The 19,826-nt window shown below is 43.9% G+C and overlaps 1 protein-coding gene across 3 annotated transcripts in view; it reads left to right on the top strand.

Annotated features, from left to right (window-relative positions):
* exoc4 (exocyst complex component 4) overlaps positions 1-19,826 on the top strand; it is a 606,100-nt gene that overhangs the window by 508,972 nt on the left and 77,302 nt on the right. For all 3 annotated transcript variants that reach the window (XM_068059446.1, XM_068059445.1, XM_068059447.1), the window contains exon 13: positions 5,364-5,542. In XM_068059446.1, coding sequence (XP_067915547.1) covers positions 5,364-5,542 — 179 coding nt within the window. The remainder of the gene's footprint in view (positions 1-5,363; positions 5,543-19,826) is intronic.

Here is a 19,826-nt window from a genome sequence, read left to right as displayed (position 1 = left end):
CAGCCACCAATGGTGGAATGATTAAAATCGGGGATGCTCAAGAGGCCAGAATTAGAGGAGTACAGGTATCTCGGAGGGTTGTGGAGCTGGAGGAGATTATAAAAATAGGGAGTGGCAAGGCCATGGCGGGATTTGTAAATAAGAATGCAAATTTTAAAATCAAGATGTTGCTTGACTGGAAGCCAGTGTAGGTCAGCGAGCACAGGAGTGATAAGGGAATGGAACTTGGTGCGAGGTAAGACACGGGCAGCATAGTTTTGGATGACCTCAAGTTTATGGAGAGTAGAATGTGGGAGACCAGCCTGGATTGCATTGGAATAGTCAAGTCTAGAGATGATAAAGGCATGAAAGAGGGTTTCAGCAGCAGATGGGCTGAGACAGGGTGAAGAGATGGAAATAGGTGGTCACAGTGATGGCACAAATGAGGTTGAAAGCTCAACTCGGGGTCAAATGTGACATCAAGGTTGCAAACAGACTGACTTAATCTCAGACTGTTGCAGGGAGAGCAATGGAGTCAGTCGCTAGGGAACGGAGTTTGGAGCGTGACCGAAAATAGTGGCTTCAGTCTTCTCATTGTTTACTTGGAGGAAATTTCTGCTCATCCAGTTCTGGATGTCGGATAAACAGCTTCCGGTCACATCACAGTTCTGAGACTGGCCGATCTGGCCAAAGTCATGAAAGGCAACTGTGACTATGGTGCAAATCAAAGTCACGTGTGCAGCTGGGTAAGATTAGGAAATATTAGTCTTGTGCAATTTGACTGAAATAGATCCAAAGAGAGAAAGGAGGTGACATTATGCAAATAAGAAATGTAGGGTTAGTCTCTCTATTTTTTTCTATCTAGATATATTCTTGCAAAAATACTGCCAGGCCCTCGAGAGGTTTGTTATAACATTGATTCTGACAGAGTGCTCCTCAAAGTACACAGATATTCTTTGTTTTTAACCCTTCGAGCATTTATAGCTTGACCCTAATTGGTCATTACTCTGGAGGATAAGACTAGCGATGTGTGCACATAAATTATCTTCAGTGACACTGACACCGAAACCGATTCATATTCATGAGTTGCTTACAGATGATTGAAACTAATTTTCTCAGTGGTACAATGCAGGAGGCAGTGAATGAATCTGAATATCCTTACTCAAAATGATGAGAATGTGAAACTTGCTGCCACATGCAGTGTTTGCAGCGAAGATCATAAATGCATTTAAGGGTAAGCTAGATAAGTACATGATGGAAAACAGAATAGAAGGTTAAGTTGATAGGATGAATTGAAGTAAGGTGGGAGGAAACCCGGGAGGAACACAAACACCGGCACAGACCAGCTGGGTCAAATGGCTTGATTCTGCACTGTAAAATCCTATGTAATCTCTCCCTCTGTAAAGGGCATGGAAGTAGCTCATTTGAATGACAATACCTTGAAGTTGGCACTTGGCTGTGTTTCAGCTTCAAGAAAAAGCCAAGCTTTTGCCAGACCCAAAGGACAACTGCTGTACTTCCAACAAATCCCCTCATCAGCTGCTTCCATTCCAGCACCTGGAAAAATAAACCCTGCCCTTCATCTTTTCTAAGATGGAGGACTTTTCCCACCACTCGGTTGACAGTGCGGGCTATTAGCTGTTCAGTACATGTGCATATAATTGGGAAACATTCTGTAAAAACTGATGTATAAGGGTAGAAATTCCTGTCCTGGCACATTGCTGGCAGGACCAGATTGAAGTGTGCACAACACACCTGTTCAATCAAGAGTTGGCTTCACCAGTAATCCTGAGGACAGCTTATTTGAATAAATTCTTAATGTTCCCTGCGCATATCGGTCCAGGGAGTGTAATTAATGGTAAATGGCCACATAAATTCTATGACAGCTTTGATAAAGGCTTAAAATGGATTTGAAGCAGTTTGTTGAGGCTGCTTTGTGCCTGGGGTAGAAGTAACAAATAAAAACAAGAAATGCTGGAATCACTCAGCAGGTCTGGCGGCATCTGTGGAAAGAGAAGCAGAGTTAACGTTTCGGGTACATTGATGACTGTATCGGTGCCGTTTCCTGCTCCCGCCCCGAACTAGAAAACTTTATCAACTTTGCTTCCAATTTCCACCCTTCTCTCACCTTTACATGGTCCATCTCTGACACTTCCCTTCCCTTCCTCGACTTCTCTGTCTCCATCTCTGGGGATAGGTTGTCTACCAACATCCATTACCCGAAACGTTAACTCTGCTTCTCTTTCCACAGATGCTGCCAGACCTGCTGAGTGATTCCAGCATTTCTTGTTTTTATTTCAGATTTCCAGCATCCACAGTATTTTGCTTTTATTTTGTAGAAGTAACAAAGTCTGGCAGATGGCAGAGCAAAATACCACTTCACTCCATTTGATGGCTATTGCAGTGAATGTGCTGTTGCTCTGTCAGCTGAGTGTGAGGACATTTTCTAGAGTAATCTAGGGCACCCCTTCCCAGAGGACAGAAGGGCACCATGGTTGGCAGGAGGTGGTAGCCTGGGCGATCACTGCAAGCACAAGCTGAAACCACGTGCAGGAGTAGATGGCACACTTTAAGGCATTTGGCAATATAAGATTACCTATCAGTACCATGTATAAAGTAGCTGGCCCCAGATTGCATGCTCACATGTTGCCTGTCACCCTGTTACACATTTACCACTCAACGATGCCAAGCCCTCCCACATCCTTACAGCTTTTTGCATCGCCCTCAGCAGGGCATGCAATCAAACTGCAACTTACCTCTGAAAATCTTGTCAAATTTTCTGAATAGTTAAGAAATGAAATCATTGTAATATTCCCTAACTGAATGATGCGCTGTCATTTACTGAACCCAGAATGGTCTGTAACATACCAAGAATATTTTTCTGCCTGTATATCAAGATATTTTGTGTGAAAGAAGAAAATTAAACACAATATTCATCACAGAAACAGGCCATTTGGCCCTGTAGGTCTGTGCTGGTGTTTATACTCCACCAGATCCTCCTCCCACCCTGATTCATCTAACCCTATCAACATATCCTTCTATTCCTTTCTCCCTCATGTGTTTATCTAGATTCCCCTTAAATAGCATCTACGCTATTTGCCAACTACTTCTTGTAGTTGTGAAATCAAGAAGGGCTTTGAATATAGGTCATTGACTTCCTTGAAGAAGATTGATCCTAGGAAAATGGAGGATGAAGGGTGTAGAAAAAGCAGCTGTCACCTAAGTTCAGGGCCAGTACCTTTCTGCTCTTATGTCCTGTCCCCTGTTCAAAGGTGTTTTCAGGGCTAACATTCCAACAATTGATTCCTTTTCCATCATTGTAAGCCTAAGAGAGCAGGACATCAGGACTTTCATTTTTCCAGAACTAGATATTCACACTCTGCGTCCATCTCAGCAAATGCAGGAAGCACCAGCTGCACACAACCTGGAGAAAGCAGTTAGTGAGCTTGATTGAGGAGGTAGCATCAGCAAGGAGAAGCAAGTGGTTGCGGCAAAAAAAGAACACAAAGTTGCCTGGTGGATGGCCGTTAGTAACTCCTGCTACCTTTTGAAATGTAACGTGTGTGGTGAAATTGGGCAGCTGTATCACCATCCAGTTGCTTTTCAGTGAGAACAAAGATAAAAGCATTTTTTTTATTTCATGGGATGTGAGCATCACTGGCAAGGCCAGCATTTGTGGCCCATACTTGCAGGTGGTGGTGTTTCCATGCATCAGCTGCCCTTGTCGTTCTAGCTGGTAGAGGTCTTGGGTTTGGAAGGTGTTGTTGAGTTGGCGAGTTGTTTCTGTGCATCTTGTATATGGTACACACTACTGCCACTGTGCATTGGTGGTGCAGGGAGTGGATCTTTAAGATGGTGGATGGGGTGCTGATCAAGCAGGCTATCTTGTCCTGAATGGTGTTGAGCTTCTTGAGAGTTGTTGGAGCTTCACTTATCCAGGCAATTGGAGAGCATTCCATCACATTCCTGACTTGTGCTTTATAGTTGGTGGACAGGCTTGGGGAGTCAGGAGGTGCCACAGAATTACCAGCCTCTGACCTGCTCTTGTAGCCACAATATTTATATGGCTCGTCCAGTTCAGTTTCTGGTCAATGGTAACCCCCAGTATGTTGATGGTTGGGGGGTGGGGGTCGTTGGTATTCAGCAATGCTAATGCTGTTGAATGTCAAGGGAAAATGGTTAGATTCTCTTTTGTTGGAGATGGTCAGTGCCTGGCACTTGTGTGGCATGAATATTACTTGCTACTTATCAGCCCAAACCTGAATGAATTAGCTGTGTTGACTGATGCAGTTGGGGGCAGTGTCTTGTCTATGCTAGAAGTTGGTTTCAAGTGTGCTGGCAGCTCTGCAATTGGCTCTTCAGCTGACTAGGAGCTTGTGGAGGCAGGTATGCTCAGTCTTTGTCACGTTGAGTATGCTAAGGCCTACAGATATGGTTGATGACATAACAGCTCGTGTAACCGAGATGCTTACTAATCATGCTGTCATATCTTCATTCATCTTGTATAACATCAACCACAATCTACAGCACTTGGGCATATTAAAACAAGCCCCAATCTTTAATTTTCCTTTCACCTGACCTAGCTTATACCTAAATGCTTTGTTGTTCCCTGAACTCTTACACAAATTGGTTTGGCAACTCCTTTTCATATTTACTCTTATCAGAATCATAAAGTGCAGAAGGAGGGTATTTAGCCTATTTTACCCTCGCAAGCTCTTTGAAAGACCTATCCAATTAGTCCCACTCCCCATAGCCCTTTTCAAGTATATAGGTCCATTTCTTTTTGAAGCTTACTGTTGAATCTGCTTCCATCACCCTTCTAGCAGTGCATTCCAGACAACTCACTTTGAAAAAAAAAGTCCCCTTATTTCCCCTTTGGTTCTTTTGCCAATTATCTTAAATCTGTGTCCTCTATTTCTGATCCTCCAGTTGAAACAGTTTCTCCTTATTTACTCTGTCAAAAGCCTTCATAATTTTGAACACCTGTTAAATTTGCCCTAACCTTTTCTGCTTTGTGGAGAACAATCTTTATCTCTGTTTTTGTCCAGCTGGAGTCTTGTAAATGAGTCACTTACAGCCCCCTTCGTAGTGACTGATGAACAAAAGTGAACTATATTTTTCAGCATGTTTAAAAATAAGCTCTAATGAATAAGTAAAAAACGAACACCCTTTTATGTCTTTGACTGCTTTGTGACCAAAATTGAACATAGACCACTCCAGATGTGGTCTGCAATATAAACCTTTGGTGTTCCTTTCTTTGTAACAGCACAGAAAATGTTAAATATTTTTAAAAGTGATGTTGGTCACATCAGGTTATTATTCATGAATCCTTGAATTCCCTCCAGTATTGTGTTTTTAAAAAAAATACTATGATTATAATACAGAGCTGCCAATGCGAAGGAGTCTGAAGTATTGACTGGCAACTTGGGAGACAAGCTGATCCCACAGAATGAAATCCTGAGAGATGTCAGTGATCTAAAGGCCCTGGCAAACCTGCATGAGAGCCTGGAATGGTTATCGGCACGGCTCAAGGTTTTCTTCTCTAGTCTGCCTACAGCTCAGTGTAAGTATCTGGCTCCTTTCATAAAGGTTTTATTGATCTTTATTTTGGACGACACACTGAACTAATTACAGTACAGATAAACCAATGTCTGTTTTAACATTTCTTCAAATTAACATGCTTTGCTTCAGTTGCAAACTGGGCTTCATATTCTTTTTTCCTATCTCGCTCCCTCGGCCCCTCGCACTCACTCCACCCCTCGCCCTCTGCCCCTCCCTACCCATCATAGTACTGAAGCAGTGCTAACCAAAGTCATAAATGACCATCCTCTGTGATGTCTGATCTCTCCTTGTTGTCCTCAACCTCTCTCCAGCCTTTCACACAGTCAATCACATCATCGTCCTATAACTCCTGTCCTGCATTCTCCAAATCAATGGGACTACCCTCATTTGGGTCCATCCTTACCTATCTGATCATAGCCAGCGTATTGCCACCAATTTCTTCTCTTCCCGTCCTGCACTGTTGCACCCCCCAAGGATCTATGCTTTTAAGCAGCCTCTTATCGGAGGAAAGAGGTAGAGAGGCAGTGAAGTTTAAGGAGGGTATTCCAGAGCTTAGGATCTTGGCAATTGAAGGCACGGCCGCCGCTGGTGGAGCGATTAATATCGGGGATGCTCAAGAGGCCAAAATTGGTGGAGCGCAGATATTTCAGAGAGTTGTGTGGCTGGAGGAGATGACAGAGATAGGAAGGGGCGTGGCAATGGAAAGATTCGAAAACAAGGATGAGAACTTTAAAGTTGAGGTGTTGCTTGACTGGCAGCCAATGTAGATCAGCAAGCACGGGGCAATGGGTGAATGGGACTTAGTACAAGTAAGGACACTGCAGCAGAGCTGCAGATGACCTGAAGTTTATGGATGAACCCCAGTTTTCTCCAACTTAACAGTAGGAAATCAAAGTCATGGTCTTCAGTTCCCTGTCACAATTTCTGTACCCTGGGGTTGTTCTCCCTGGAGCAAAGGAGATTGATAGAGGTGTATAAGAATATGACAGGCTTAAATAAGTTAGACAAATAAAAAGTGTTCCCATTAACTGATGGTACAAGGGCTAGGGGACATAGATTGAAGGTTTTGGGCAAGAGATGCAGGGGGAATGTGAGGAAGGAGTTCTTTATGCAGTGAGTGGTAATGACCCAGAACTGGCTGCCTGCGAGGGTGGTGGAAGCAGAGACAATCAATGAATTTAAAGCATATTGGATGAGAACTTGAAGGAACTAAACTTGCAGGGCTACGGGGATCAAGCAGTGGGGAGTGGGACTGACTGGATTGCTCCATGGAGCACAGACTCGCTGGGCAGAATGGCCTGCTTCTATGCTGTAAGTGACTCTGACTCTGTCCACTGATTCCGTCCCCTCCCTGCCACTGAACCAGACTGTAACCTCGACTTCCTGTTCAACCCTGAGCTGATCTTCTGACCCCATATCCTTTCCATCACAACAACAGCCTATTTCCATTTCCATAACCTCACCTGTCTCCACCCCTACCTCAACCCAGCTGCTGCAGAAACGCTCACCTACGTCTTAGTACCCTCCAGACTTGACTGGGGGTAATTTTATGCTTTTCCTCCCGCCCCCTGTTAAAAGGCACAGTGCCTGAACGAGGGACCCCGCTGAGTGCCGACCCCTGTCCTTGCTAGTGATCCCCCTACAACTCCCACCCTCACACGACCCCTCCCACCCTGACGTACCTTTGGCCTGGGTCCAGCACCACTCCTGGTTCTCTGTTAGGTGCTCCTTCAGCAGCAACCACCACCTCCGCGGTAGCGCTGCTCAGTGGAGGAGCTGCTGGCCTCAGATTGTCCGGCAGCTCTTCAAGGGCAGGACATCTGCCGATGGGGTCCTTGATCCTGTGACAGGCCCACCGCTGTCCACTTAAGTGCCTGAATGGCACTAGATTCGGCGGGCCTTCTGGAGAAGAGGCGATGTGGGATTCTTGGCGTCACTTTTTCCAAGACTTCAAGACTCCTATCGCAAGCATAAGATCCCAGCCAACTATTTCAATGCTGGCCAGCCTCCCATCCTCCTTAAACCTAAGTTCATCCGAAGCTGTGTGGTCCTTTTACACTCACCCATTGCTTTGTACCCGCTGACAATTGACTCTTCTTTCCCCAACACTCAAATTAAAATTCTCATCGTTGCATTTAAATCCCTTCTTGGCTTCACCCCGTCCTTTCTCAGTAACCTCCTACAGCACTACAATCACCCCTCTGACCCCGCCAAACTTTCCATTCCTCTGACTGGATCCTCTCGTGCACCTCACTCCCTCCACCACACCTTTGGTGTTGCCTTCTCAACCCTAAGCTCTGGAATTCACTTACTAAATCCGCCCCCCCCTTCTTCTCCCTTTCCTCCTTTAAGACCCTCCTTAAAACCCACCTCGTATATCCAACCTAATATTGCCTTATTTGACTCAAAGTCCATTTCTTTAAACCTCTGTGAAGCCTTGGACATTCTTTCTACGTTAAAGGCACTTTATTATTGCAGGTTTTAGTTGTGTAGTCACTGTTATTTTATGAGCAATTGTGACTGCCAATTTGTGCACAGCAAGGCCTTACAAACCACATTGAGATAAATGACCAGTTAGTTTGCCTCTGGAGATGTTCATTGCAGGATAAATGTTGGCCAGGACGCTGGGAGAATAGCCTTGCTCTTCAAATGCTGCCATGGGAGCTTTTACGCCCACCTGAGAGGGCAGAAGTGGCTGGGGTTTGATGTCTCATCCGAAAGACAGCACCTCTAATAATGAAGCACCACCTTAATTCTGCGTTGAAGTGTCAGCCTAGATTGTTTGGTTGAACTCCTGGAATGGGGCTTGAAACTACGACCTTCTGAGTCAGTACTACCACTGGGTCAAGGCTTTACACTGACTGCAGTGGCATTGGCACCACTTAAGCTGAATTTTTAATGCATTCGATTTCAGCTGAAAACAAAGACAAGTACTAAAGCTAAAGCTCCATTTACCCTTGCCAGTGAGCAGTATAAAGTTGGCTTTGTAAACTGGAGTATGCTGGCCCTGTGATGCTGTTTAGAGGCATCAGTCTCAAACAGGTAACTGTGGTTTAACAATGTAGAAACATAGAAAATTGGAGCAGGAGTAGGCCATTTGGCCCTTCGAGCCTGCTCCGCATTCATTATGATCATGGCTGATCATCCAACTCAGTAACCTGTTCCCGCTTTCTCCCCATATCCTTTGATCCCTTTCGCCCCAAGAGCTATATCTAACTCCTTCTTGAAAACATGCAATGTTTTGGCCTCAACTGCTTTCTGTGGTAGCAAATTCCACAGGCTCACCACTCTCTGGGTGAAGTAATTTCTCCTCATCTCAGTCCTGAAAGGTTTACCCCATATCCTTAGACTATGACCCCTGGTTCTGGACTCCCCCACCATCGGGAACATCCTTCCTGCATCTACCCTGTCAAGTCCTGTTAGAATTTTATAGGTTTCTATGAGATCCACCCCTCACTCTTCCGAACTCCAGCGAATATAATCTTAACCGACTCAATCTCTCTCTCCCGCCATCCCAGGAATCAGTCTGGTAAACCTTCGCTACACTGCCTCTATAGCAAAAACATCCTTCCTCAGATAAGGAGACCAAAACTGCACACAATATTCCAGGTGTGGCCTCACCAAGGCCCTGTATAATTGCAGCAAGACATCCCTGCTTCTGTACTCAAATCCTCTTGCTATGAAGGCCAACATACCATTTGCTTTTTTTACCACCTGTTGCACCTGCATGCTTACCTTCAGCGACTGGTGTACGAGAACACCCAGGTCTCGTTGCATATTCCCCTCTCCCAGTTTATAGCCGTTCAGATAATAATCTGCCTTCCTGTTTTTGCTGCCAAAGTGGATAACCTCACATTTATCCACATTATACTGCATCTGCCATGCATTTGCCCACTCACTTAACTTGTCCACATCACCCTGAAGCCTCTCTGCATCCTCCTCACAACTCACCCTCCCAACCAGTTTTGTGTCATCTGCAAATCTGGAGATATTACATTTAGTTCCCTCATCTAAATCATTAATATATATTGTGAATAGCTGGGGTCCTAGCACCGATCCCTGCGGTACCCCACTAGTCACTGCCTGCCATTCGGAAAAAGACCCGTTTATTCCTACTCTTTGTTTCCTGTCTGCCAACCAATTTTCTATCCATCGCAATACACTACACCCAATCCCATACGCTTTAATTTTACATGCTAATCTCTTATGTGGGACTTCGTTGAAAGCCTTCTGAAAGTCCAAATAAACCACATCCACTGGCTCCCCTTCATCAACTCTACTAGTTACATCCTCGAAGAATTCCAGTAGATTTATCAAGCATGATTTCCCTTTCGTAAATCCATGCTGACTCTGTCCGATTCTACCACAGTTCTCCATGTGCTCTGCTATAAAATCTTTGATAATGGACTCTAGAATTTTCCCCACAACTGACATTAGGCTGATTGGTCTATAATTCCCTGTTTTCTCTCTACCTCCCTTTTTAAATAGTGGGGTTACATTAACTACCCTCCAATCTGTAGGAACTGTTTCAGAGTCTATAGAATCTTGGAAGATGACCGTTAATTTATATTGTGAATAGCTGGGGTCCACTATTTCTAGGGCCACTTCCTCAAGTATTCTGGGATGTAGATTATCAGGCCTTGGGGATTTATCGGCCTTCAATCCCATCAATTTCCCCAACACCATTTCTCTACTGATACTGATTTCCTTCAGTTCCTCTCTCTCACTGAGCCCTGTGTTCCCCAACATTTCTGGTATGATATTTGTGTCCTCCTTTGTGAAGACAGAACCAAAGTATGCATTTAGTTGGTCAGCCATTTCTTTGTTCCCCATAATAAGTTCCCCTGTTTCTGACTGTAAGGAACCTACATTTGTCTTCACCAATCTTTTTCTCTTCACATACCTTCATATCCCAGAAGGACCATCTGAAGAGAAATCTCTTGCACTGAAACTTACCAAAAAAAACCTTCATCCAATTAAAAAAAAAGGAAGATGGCATTTTGTTGGCATGTTTACCATTAGTGTTCTTAATACAGATAAAAACTCAATAATCCATTACTGTATGTGTGTTATAATTAACAATAATATAAAAACAGGATTGCTAATAGGAGTCCTTTATCACAGATGACAGTCACCTCGCTGTTCATTATTACTGTTTGCTGAGCTGATGGAAGTTATGTAGCTGTCGTCTTATCTTGAGTCATTTGAAATTGGATTTCATTTTATTAGCCTATTCAGGAAGGAAATTTTTTTTATTAATACAAATAATTTTCCTCTTCACATAATGTGAAATGTAATAAATTAAAGCCCACTGTAACCCTTTGAGTGTTGTGTTCTTCCCAGGACAGTATTATTTTAGTTAATATTCTTCGTCAAAAAGAAGTTTCTGCATGTCAGATATATTGTCATCCATTTGTTAGTGTTTTTTGGTACATGTATGAGTAAGAAAAGTTAGGGATTAAGTAAGAACGACTATCATTTTATTTCATAAAGCTGGTCCATTAAAGCAGGAAAGTAATTTATTTTATTAATTCTCAAAATGTGGGCGTCAGTAGCAAGGCTAGCATTTATTGCCCACCCTTGCTTGCCCTTGAGAAGGTGCTGGTGGGCCATGTTCTTGAACTGCTGCAGCCCACGCAGTCCCAGAGTGTTATAGGATCAGGAGTTCCAGGATTTTGATCCAGCGACGCTGAAGGATCAGCCGATATATGTCCAGGTCAGGATGGTGTGATGTGGAGCAGAATTTCGAAGTGGTGGCTTTCCCATGCACCTGCTGCCCTTGTCCTTGTAGGTGGTGGAGGGTGCAGATTTAGGAGGTACTACTAAAGAAGTTTCAGTGACTTGCTGCAGTACATCCTGTAGAGAGGGAGTTTCACAAGGACTCAGAAAACCGATGTGATAGCATAGTAAATAAAAGCATGGCACCGTGTGATGCTAAGACACACCAGCCAGAAGGTCTCAGCCAGAACCTTGATAGAGGTGTTGCATTTGACCTCAACATGCCTGTGGGAGTGAGACAGAAAGTCATCATAGTCCATGTAGCGCATCATCATCACTAAGTAAAGTGTTTCTTCATTGAAGTTGGGCAAAGACATAATTGGATCAGCTGAGTCCCTCCATAGTCTGATAGTTTGTTCAGTCTCACACATTAAGAATGGGCAGTTGCTGGAGAACTGCACATGTACCAGGTCACACAATCGGAATACTGATGGTACTTGAAGCCAATCAGCACCCATCTAACCATTCGCCAGTCGGAGCCAACACTCCATGCAAGGAGGTTGGCAAAAAAAAAAATTTGTGTAGTCCAGTGACTCGAGTCTCTCCAACCATTCCTCATAATGCAGACCTCTAACACTAGGGAACAACCTTATGGCTCTTCTTTTACTGCCAACAGTACATGAATATCTTCCCCGTGTCTTGGTGACCACAACTGGACACAGTACTCAAGATAAGGTTGGACCAGAATGCTGTAACGGCTTGAACATGACTTCCTTTAACTTGCAAACTACAGTTTGAGCTATATAGTTTCACATTGTATTAGCCATGCCTTCAGCTGCCTCAGGCCCACACTCTAGAATTTCCTCTCTGAATTTCCACCTCCTCTTCCTCTTTTAAAACTCTCCTTATAAAACACACCTCTTTGACCAAGCTGTTGATCACACCCTGCCCTCCCCCACCCCTTGTTGCTGCCTTTGGCTTGGCATCCATTTTCATCTGATTATGCATCTGCTCTATAAAAGATAATCTGGTCACTTGGACAATTTGAGACCAGTTGTCTTGGCCCTGAAATTAGTGAGAAGTTTGGAAGCAGGGCCATTCAGCATTCCCTGCATGAAACATGATATTAAGGACAAGGATCCAAAATGGCATAATAGAGGATTGAGTGGATGGCAAAAATGTGTGCATGTGTATGTATTATTGTGTAAATAAGGGGTACTTCTGTGATGCTGTGCTACTGATGAGGAAGCCAGCTCGGGGGGAGTACATTTTTGTTCTATAGCTTTATCTCTGCCCCTAATTTCCAGGGAAAGACAAGATCCAAAATCCCAGTTTTCCCTTGAAATCAAAAGCAGAGCAGGAGATAGATACTTACAGACAAGGACAAGAAGATGGGATTGGAGCAGAGAACTCCAGCAGGACATATTGCTCCAAATTGCCTCTTGTGCTGTAATTCCTCTGATACTATGATTTCTCTAAAGGAAAGAAACAGAAGTGAGACAGTGAATTACTGCAGGCTGCCCTCACAGCCTAGTAGTTAGCAGAAGTGTCGCATGTAGCGAGTAGAGCACCTGACTCCCCCCTCAACAAGAGCGATGGTGGGGGGGAAACTAGAGACAAGAGAAACCACAGTATAAGTGCAGATAAAATTTTGTAATATTCCTGGGACGGATGGATTGAATTCATAAGGTCAAAGAGGGGAAGATTTATTTTTTTCTCTCCTGTTTTCTGGTCCTTTTTTATTCCATCCTAGTTTTTTTCTCCTTTGCTTTCCCGAACACATTGACTGATGCAGCGGAATGGGTCCATAACCCTTCAGTGCACTTCCCAAGGGGCCTTTTGCTATCAGTGAGCCTGAGTATTGGGTTTGCCACGCTCTCAACAGGATCCCGTGTGCATCCAACAGGATGTTGAACAGAAGCTAGAATCCTTGCAGAATTTCCACTGAGGCCACAAGTACTGGAATTGCAGGGTTAAAGCGACTTTACCGCTTTGGTAGGTTTGTGATCTAACTTTGATGCAGCAACAAATTATCCACATCAAGGAGCTTCTGACTTCTGGCAGATTGAGCAGGATTCTACACAGAACATTGATTGCGTCAAGTGTGGGAATGAAGTTGGACAATTTTTTTTTTTGAACGTGAAGTTTATAGTTGGCCTCCAATTAACCCTCCCTGTGAAGACTTTTGTAATCCTGTGATTCTGTGTGTGGCAAAGTAGAATATACAATGCAAACTACTTCATATGCTGCAACCCCATTGCAGGAAATCGGCCAGAGGATTTTTTTCAATGTTATTCCATTGCAGGTTTCCTGAAAAGTATAACAACAACTTGTATTTATACAAACCTCATTTTGACTTCAATGAATCATAATATGGGGTAAATACATGTGCACTGATTCTCCAACAATAGGGGTGTAACATATACACTACTGTCTTGCAGTGATAAGCATGCATAACAGATGCACACCATAACCTCCCTGGTGATGGGCAAGTTATGCATGAACATCACTGCCTCCCCTAGCTGTAAGGTAAAGGATAATGAACTAGGTGCATGCTTCCCTGTTTGGCTTATAGATAGTTGTACTGTGATGTGTGGTACACAGGCATATAGAGCAGGAAAGTGCATCTGTGTTCAGCTAGCCAACTGCATTGCATCTGCTATAGGGTCACTACAGTTAACTTCAGTGCCCATGGGCTTTAGAGGGCAAAAAAGTTGGCTTGACTTTCCACTCCCAAGCACAGTTTTGTGATTCCTTCAAAGTGCATGTGGACAAGCATCAGTTGTCATCAGGGGAGGGAGCGAGGGACCAGCGAGCATTACACATCAGCCCTACCCATCCTTACCTGACATTCTCACAGACATGCACTTTCCAGCAAGGGACACCAAATAAGGGTGAGAAGGGGGAACTCTGGCTGATTTTTCATCTCCCCCTTCTCGTCTGAGGCAATAGGACCAGAGGCGCTACTGTCCTCATTTGAGATCAGCTAAATAAGCATAGTTTGGGGTTTTAACTTGGGGGTTTCCAATGTTCTTGGGGTGCCTTTATCCACTGGCTCATGGAGAGATGCAAAATATGACATTTAACACAAAAAAAAAAGAAATGATTTAAATGTTGCAGTAGAAAGCAAAAGATCTGATCATACAGAAGCTGAGCTCTTGGCGAAGCCTATGTGATTAGGATTTGCTCGGTAATTGGATTGAATTTGTGTGTTGTTAGAACAGCGAGTACCATTCTTTCACATTGTCTCAATGTGGCGATTCATTGAACGGTAGCAGTAAGCAACCCTCAGCAACATTAATTCACAAAAACAACAGCCTAGCTATGTTTAGTTAGCACTTTATCATAGGTGACAGTCACTCTGCTGTTCATTATGATTGTTTACTGAGCTGATGGGAGGCACAGGTCTGTCTTCTTATCTCCAACCGTTTGAAATTGCTTTTCATTTTATTGAAATCTCCTGAGTTCACATAGATGTTCAGAAACAAATTGCAGAAGGAAACATTTTCCTCGCAGAATTTTGTATCGTCACGGTAAAATAACAAATATTTAATTGCCTTTATAACAGAAATGTTTGTGTCATCGCCACCTTAGCATGCATTGGATCACAACTTTGAATAGTCAGATTTTTGTGTGGGCAGTCTGGAAATTTCTAGCATGAGCTGGACACCAGGGCCCCCAACAACGAGAAAGAGAGGCTCTCAGCCTTCCCCCAAACCCCCACCACCGCACATCTTTCTGGTTGCCTCTTTGTCCCTCACCCCACCCTGATGTCAGGCCTCCTTCTCACCCCCCTCCCCCACACCCACGAGATCGCCTCTCTCTTTCCCCCCCCCCCCCCACCCTCAAGCCCCAATCTCCAGCCTTTCCCCCTTCCGATTGCCAGGGACCGACTGCCCTCAAGGGTCCCTGGCTGTGGCCTGCTGCCACCGGTTTTCCTGCCCGGCAGCTGACCAGCCTGACAACATGGCCGGCAGCTGTGTGGCAAACAGAGGGAAAAAAATTATAATGAGTTCCTGCCATTAAATTCAGCTGGTCCTCTGCGTCTATGGCCCTGCTGGCTTTTCCTCACAGTTCCCTGCACCCTCCCCGTAGATTTCGGGGCCCAGAGGTTCAAATGAAAACGCTACATTTTCCGCACTCACTTTGTTGTCTGCTGATGTGGATTTGCAAGTTAGTTACTGAAGTTACTAAGGATCACTGCAGAATTTTTATCAGCAGCCAAGTCTCAGAATTCAGAAATCAGATTTCAGGCCACATTCACACACTGGATGGACCATGACTGAAGAATTACATTGGTACCAGATTTGAATTGACTGAACCATCAAGTCCAAAAGGTGCCATTATTTGCTTTAATCATAGTTCGGGATACAACCCCCCACAGCCTGTTGACCTCAGTATTGAGCTGTGATTCAGAAACATCCCATTGGATTTGTATCTCCACAGCAAAACTAAGTGCCCATGTCACTTTTGTAAGTTAATACTGCCCTAAAGAGAAAGAAAGACTTGTATTTATATATCATCTTATCACATCACTCAGAAACATCTTTCTCAGAAGCAATTCGCATACAGTGAATTACTTTGAAGTGCTGTGACTATTATTTTGTCAGCCAACACAGTCGCCATTTCCTCTTTCCTTCGCTGGTTTTTATAAATCATTTTACTTGAGCAATGAAAATCAGGCTCCCCTGACCTAGCTAGCTTATACAGTGACTGGTTGAGTCATACAGACCAGCAAAAGGCCCCGTATTACATTCCTACAGCGTGCTGAGTTAGCCTCAGCCTCAGTCGGGAAGGTAGTGTCGCATAAAATTTCCCTCCACATCCCTGGGTTAAGGAAGGGGGAAATTGGCCTGGGCTTTTGCTTCTCACTAAAATCCAGAGACAGCTGATGGAAGTGCACGTATAGACTTGTGGTGAGCATAGGATCACACTTGGTTCTGGTACCCTAAATGATTATATATCCTACTAGAACATTCTGTCTAGGCTCTAGTACAAAGAATGGCTATTTGCACAAAGCGCCCAGAAAAAAATCATTGCCTTTCGGGAAAGTGAGGACATGGATGAGGGACTTCAATTATGTGGAAAGACTAGAGAAGCTGCAGTTGTTCTCCTTAGAGCAAAGAAGGTTGAGGAGAGATTTTATAGCGGTGCTCAAAATAATGAGGGGTTTTGATGAAGTAAATAAGGAGAAACTGTTTTCACTGGCGCGTGCGTCTGTAATCAGAGGACGCAAGTTTAAGATAATTGGCAAAAGAACCGGGGAGAGATGAGATTTTTTTTTTTTACGCAGCAAGTTATGATGATCTGGAACGCACTGCCTGAAAGGATGATGGAAGCAGATACAATCATAACTTTCAAAAGGGAATTAGATAAATATTTGAAAGGAAAACATTTCAGGGCTATGGGGAAAGAGCAGGGAAGTGGGACTAATTGGAGAGCTCTTTCAAAGAGTCAGTACAGGCACTATGGGCTGGATGACTTCCTTTCTGTGCTGTATCATTCTATGATTCTCTGGTGAGAAAGGACGAGAGAAAAATACCAGTAATATTTTAGTGAAATTACCCTTTTTTCGGAATTACTGAGCCAAACAACATAAGGAACAGAATGAATATGCATAGGTAAGTTACATAATCATTGGCTCGCCCTTTTTTAATCTATCTCTGCAGATAATCCAGTTCCTTTATGTTGTTGTACTCATTAACTTCTCTAAGACAATTACCGGGATGATATCTTCAGCATTTGACATTTAAATAAAAATATTCTACTCCAATAAAGGAAACAGATACTGGAGCCCTGTGATCCTTCATTGGATAAATGCATTGTTGTGTGCAGTAAGTCACAGCTAGTCTCAGAAGGAACAAAAAATTTGTCAGGATGCCTGTTTCAGTCAAGTATCCAGTGTCTACACAGTATGTGAGGGTAGACAGTGGAGTGGCAAGAGCAGGAGTAGAGTGCTGGGGTTTGACTGTGCCCTGTCCACCCCTTCTCCCCCTCCAAGGTCGATTAACCTGTAGACACATGGCCTAAATGTAAGAGATATCAGAGGTCCACTGGAGGCTATGAAGCTGCTTCCCCCACATGAATCAACTGCTTCAGGGATAGAAAGTTAAATAGATAAATTTGAAGAGTGGAGAGAGTAAAAATTGACGTTTGAGAAACAGAGAAGCGATGTTGAGGCTGATTCAAATTAATTTTAGTCAATTAGTTTTTGACCACGAGTCCTAAAACGCTAGTTAGGCCACAACTGGAGTACTGTGTACAGTTCTGGGCACCACACTATAGGAAGGATGTGATTGCACTAGAGAGGGTGCAGAGGAGATTCACCAGGACATTGCCTGGGCTGGAGCATTTCAGCTATGAAGAGAGACTGAAAAGCCAGGGTTGTTTTCCTTACAGCAGAGAAGGCTGAGGGGGCACATGATTGAGGTATACAAAATTATGAGGGGCATTGATAGATTAGATAGGAAGAAACTTTCCTGTTAGCGGAGGTGTCAATAAACGGGGGCATAGATTTAAGGAAAGGGGCAGGAGGTTTAGAGGGGATTTGAGGAAAAATGTTTTCACCCGGAGGGTGGTTGGAATCTGGAATGCACTGTCTGAAGAGTTGGTCGAGGCAGGAACCCTCACAACATTTAAGTAGTATTTTGATGAGCACTTGAAACGCCATAGCATACAAGGCTGTGGGCCAAGTGCTGGGAAATGGGATTAGAATAGGTAGGCGCTTGATGGCCAGCACAGACACGATGGGCCGAAGGGCCTGTTTCTGTGCTGTATGACTCTATGACTCTAATGCTGGTGCTCATGAATTAAAGTGTAGATTTTATGAAGTAGTGCTCCCAGCTGACCTTCACGTGACAGGAACGCATATTAGGATGTTAGAGCATGAGCACTCCATGCAATTGTCCTTCTACTAAAATGAATTGTATGCTGACTCCCTACCTTAATTCCCTCTTGTTCCTTGTAGCATTGAATTGGAATATTTACCTCAATTGTTCTCTTGCAATTTAAAACAAAACTCTTGAGATTTTCCTCTCCATTTGTAACTCTGCCTCAAAGGTTCAAAACAGTTACTCATGCACCTCAAGCTTACCCATTGCTTTTCAAAAAGCATTTTAAAATTGTATGGCTTTACAGGGATATTGACTGTGGCGAGCTGGAACCGTGCTTGAGGGGAACACTGCACAGTGAGTAACCCCCAGCTATTGTCAGAGAAAGTCAATTTACTTGACCTTTAGAAGTTTGACAATTCGTCATTGGGCGGTTTTTCACAGAACTCAGTCAGTAACACCCGGTGCAGTGACGGACTCTGAATCCTTTCGCTGCTGCTGCTGCTAAAAACATTGATTTTCTTTGAAATCCCATTAAATCATCCATGTGTATGTTTAATATGAGTTTTGTGTCAGCGATGGCATTAAGGACAGAGGACAGGAAGCCTTTCAGAGTGTCATTGCTTAAATGGGTTTCTGGAGAAGAAAAGGTCCTGTTATTTATTTTTTTTCCTCTTTCATATCACGAACTTTAATTCAGAACCACATTGATTTACAAGAAACAATCTTCCAGGAGGCACAGCCTTCCGGCTGGTAAAGTCACCTGGGTTGTTGGCTCCCATCTCAGCAGTTTCTGACATGAAAAATGACAAAAGAGAAAATCCTAAAGGTTGAGGCTACAGATCAGTGGACTGCTGGCTGGGGTGCAGCTCAGGCTGCAGTACAGTTCTGCTAATGCACCCCCGTTAACCTCCCCTCTTCCTGATCTTCATGTGTGAGCCTGGACAGCAAGAGTCGATAAATGAAGTGATTGAAGCCCAATTCTGTCCTCATCTGACTTACACACATGGGGCAGCTTCCAGTGTAGATCCCTGAAAAGCTGGATGCTTTTCCCTATCTCCTGCCATCCCCCCTTTAATCTGGGGCACTGAGACCAATTGTGCTGCCAATGCTATTGCTCTGACTTGAATCAGAAAACTTATTGTACTTAATCGAAGCTCCTTACTGGGCTCGATGACAGTGGATTTACCAGGTGAGCCAGCAGGGCAGCTTCCAGACTAATTCTCTAAAAGGGTGAACGTGGTGTAGTAGTTGGACATGATTGCCACTTGATTTCTCCATGTCAGGACAATAATATGTGGTTTAAAGCATCTTGAGATGTGTTATTACCTTAAAGGTGTTTATAAATGTAAGTTGTTGTTCGTTCTTGAGCGAGGGAAAGAAAACAAGTGGTCTTGGTGACATTTTACAGATCCTGCGTAGGGTTAGTTGCAGAGCAGAATTATTTGCACTCACTTTAATGTCAGCATGGCTCAGTGGGTAGCATCCTTGCCTTGGCGTCAGAACGTCATGGATTCGAGCTCCACTCCAGAGACCTAAGCACATAATCTAGGCTGGCACTCCAGTGCAGCACTGAGGGAATGTTGCACTGTTAGAGTTGGCATCTTTTGGATGAAACGGTGAACAGAGCCCCATCCTAGGAACTAATGGGCACTATTTGAAGAAGAATGGAGAATTCTCCCAGTGTCCTGGCCAACATTTATTCCTCAATCAACATCACTGAAATAGATTATCTGG

The sequence above is a fragment of the Heterodontus francisci genome, chromosome 27 (genome assembly GCF_036365525.1).
Source record: "Heterodontus francisci isolate sHetFra1 chromosome 27, sHetFra1.hap1, whole genome shotgun sequence".
Lineage (NCBI taxonomy): Eukaryota > Metazoa > Chordata > Chondrichthyes > Heterodontiformes > Heterodontidae > Heterodontus > Heterodontus francisci.
This window is presented reverse-complemented; position numbering and strand designations above follow the sequence as displayed.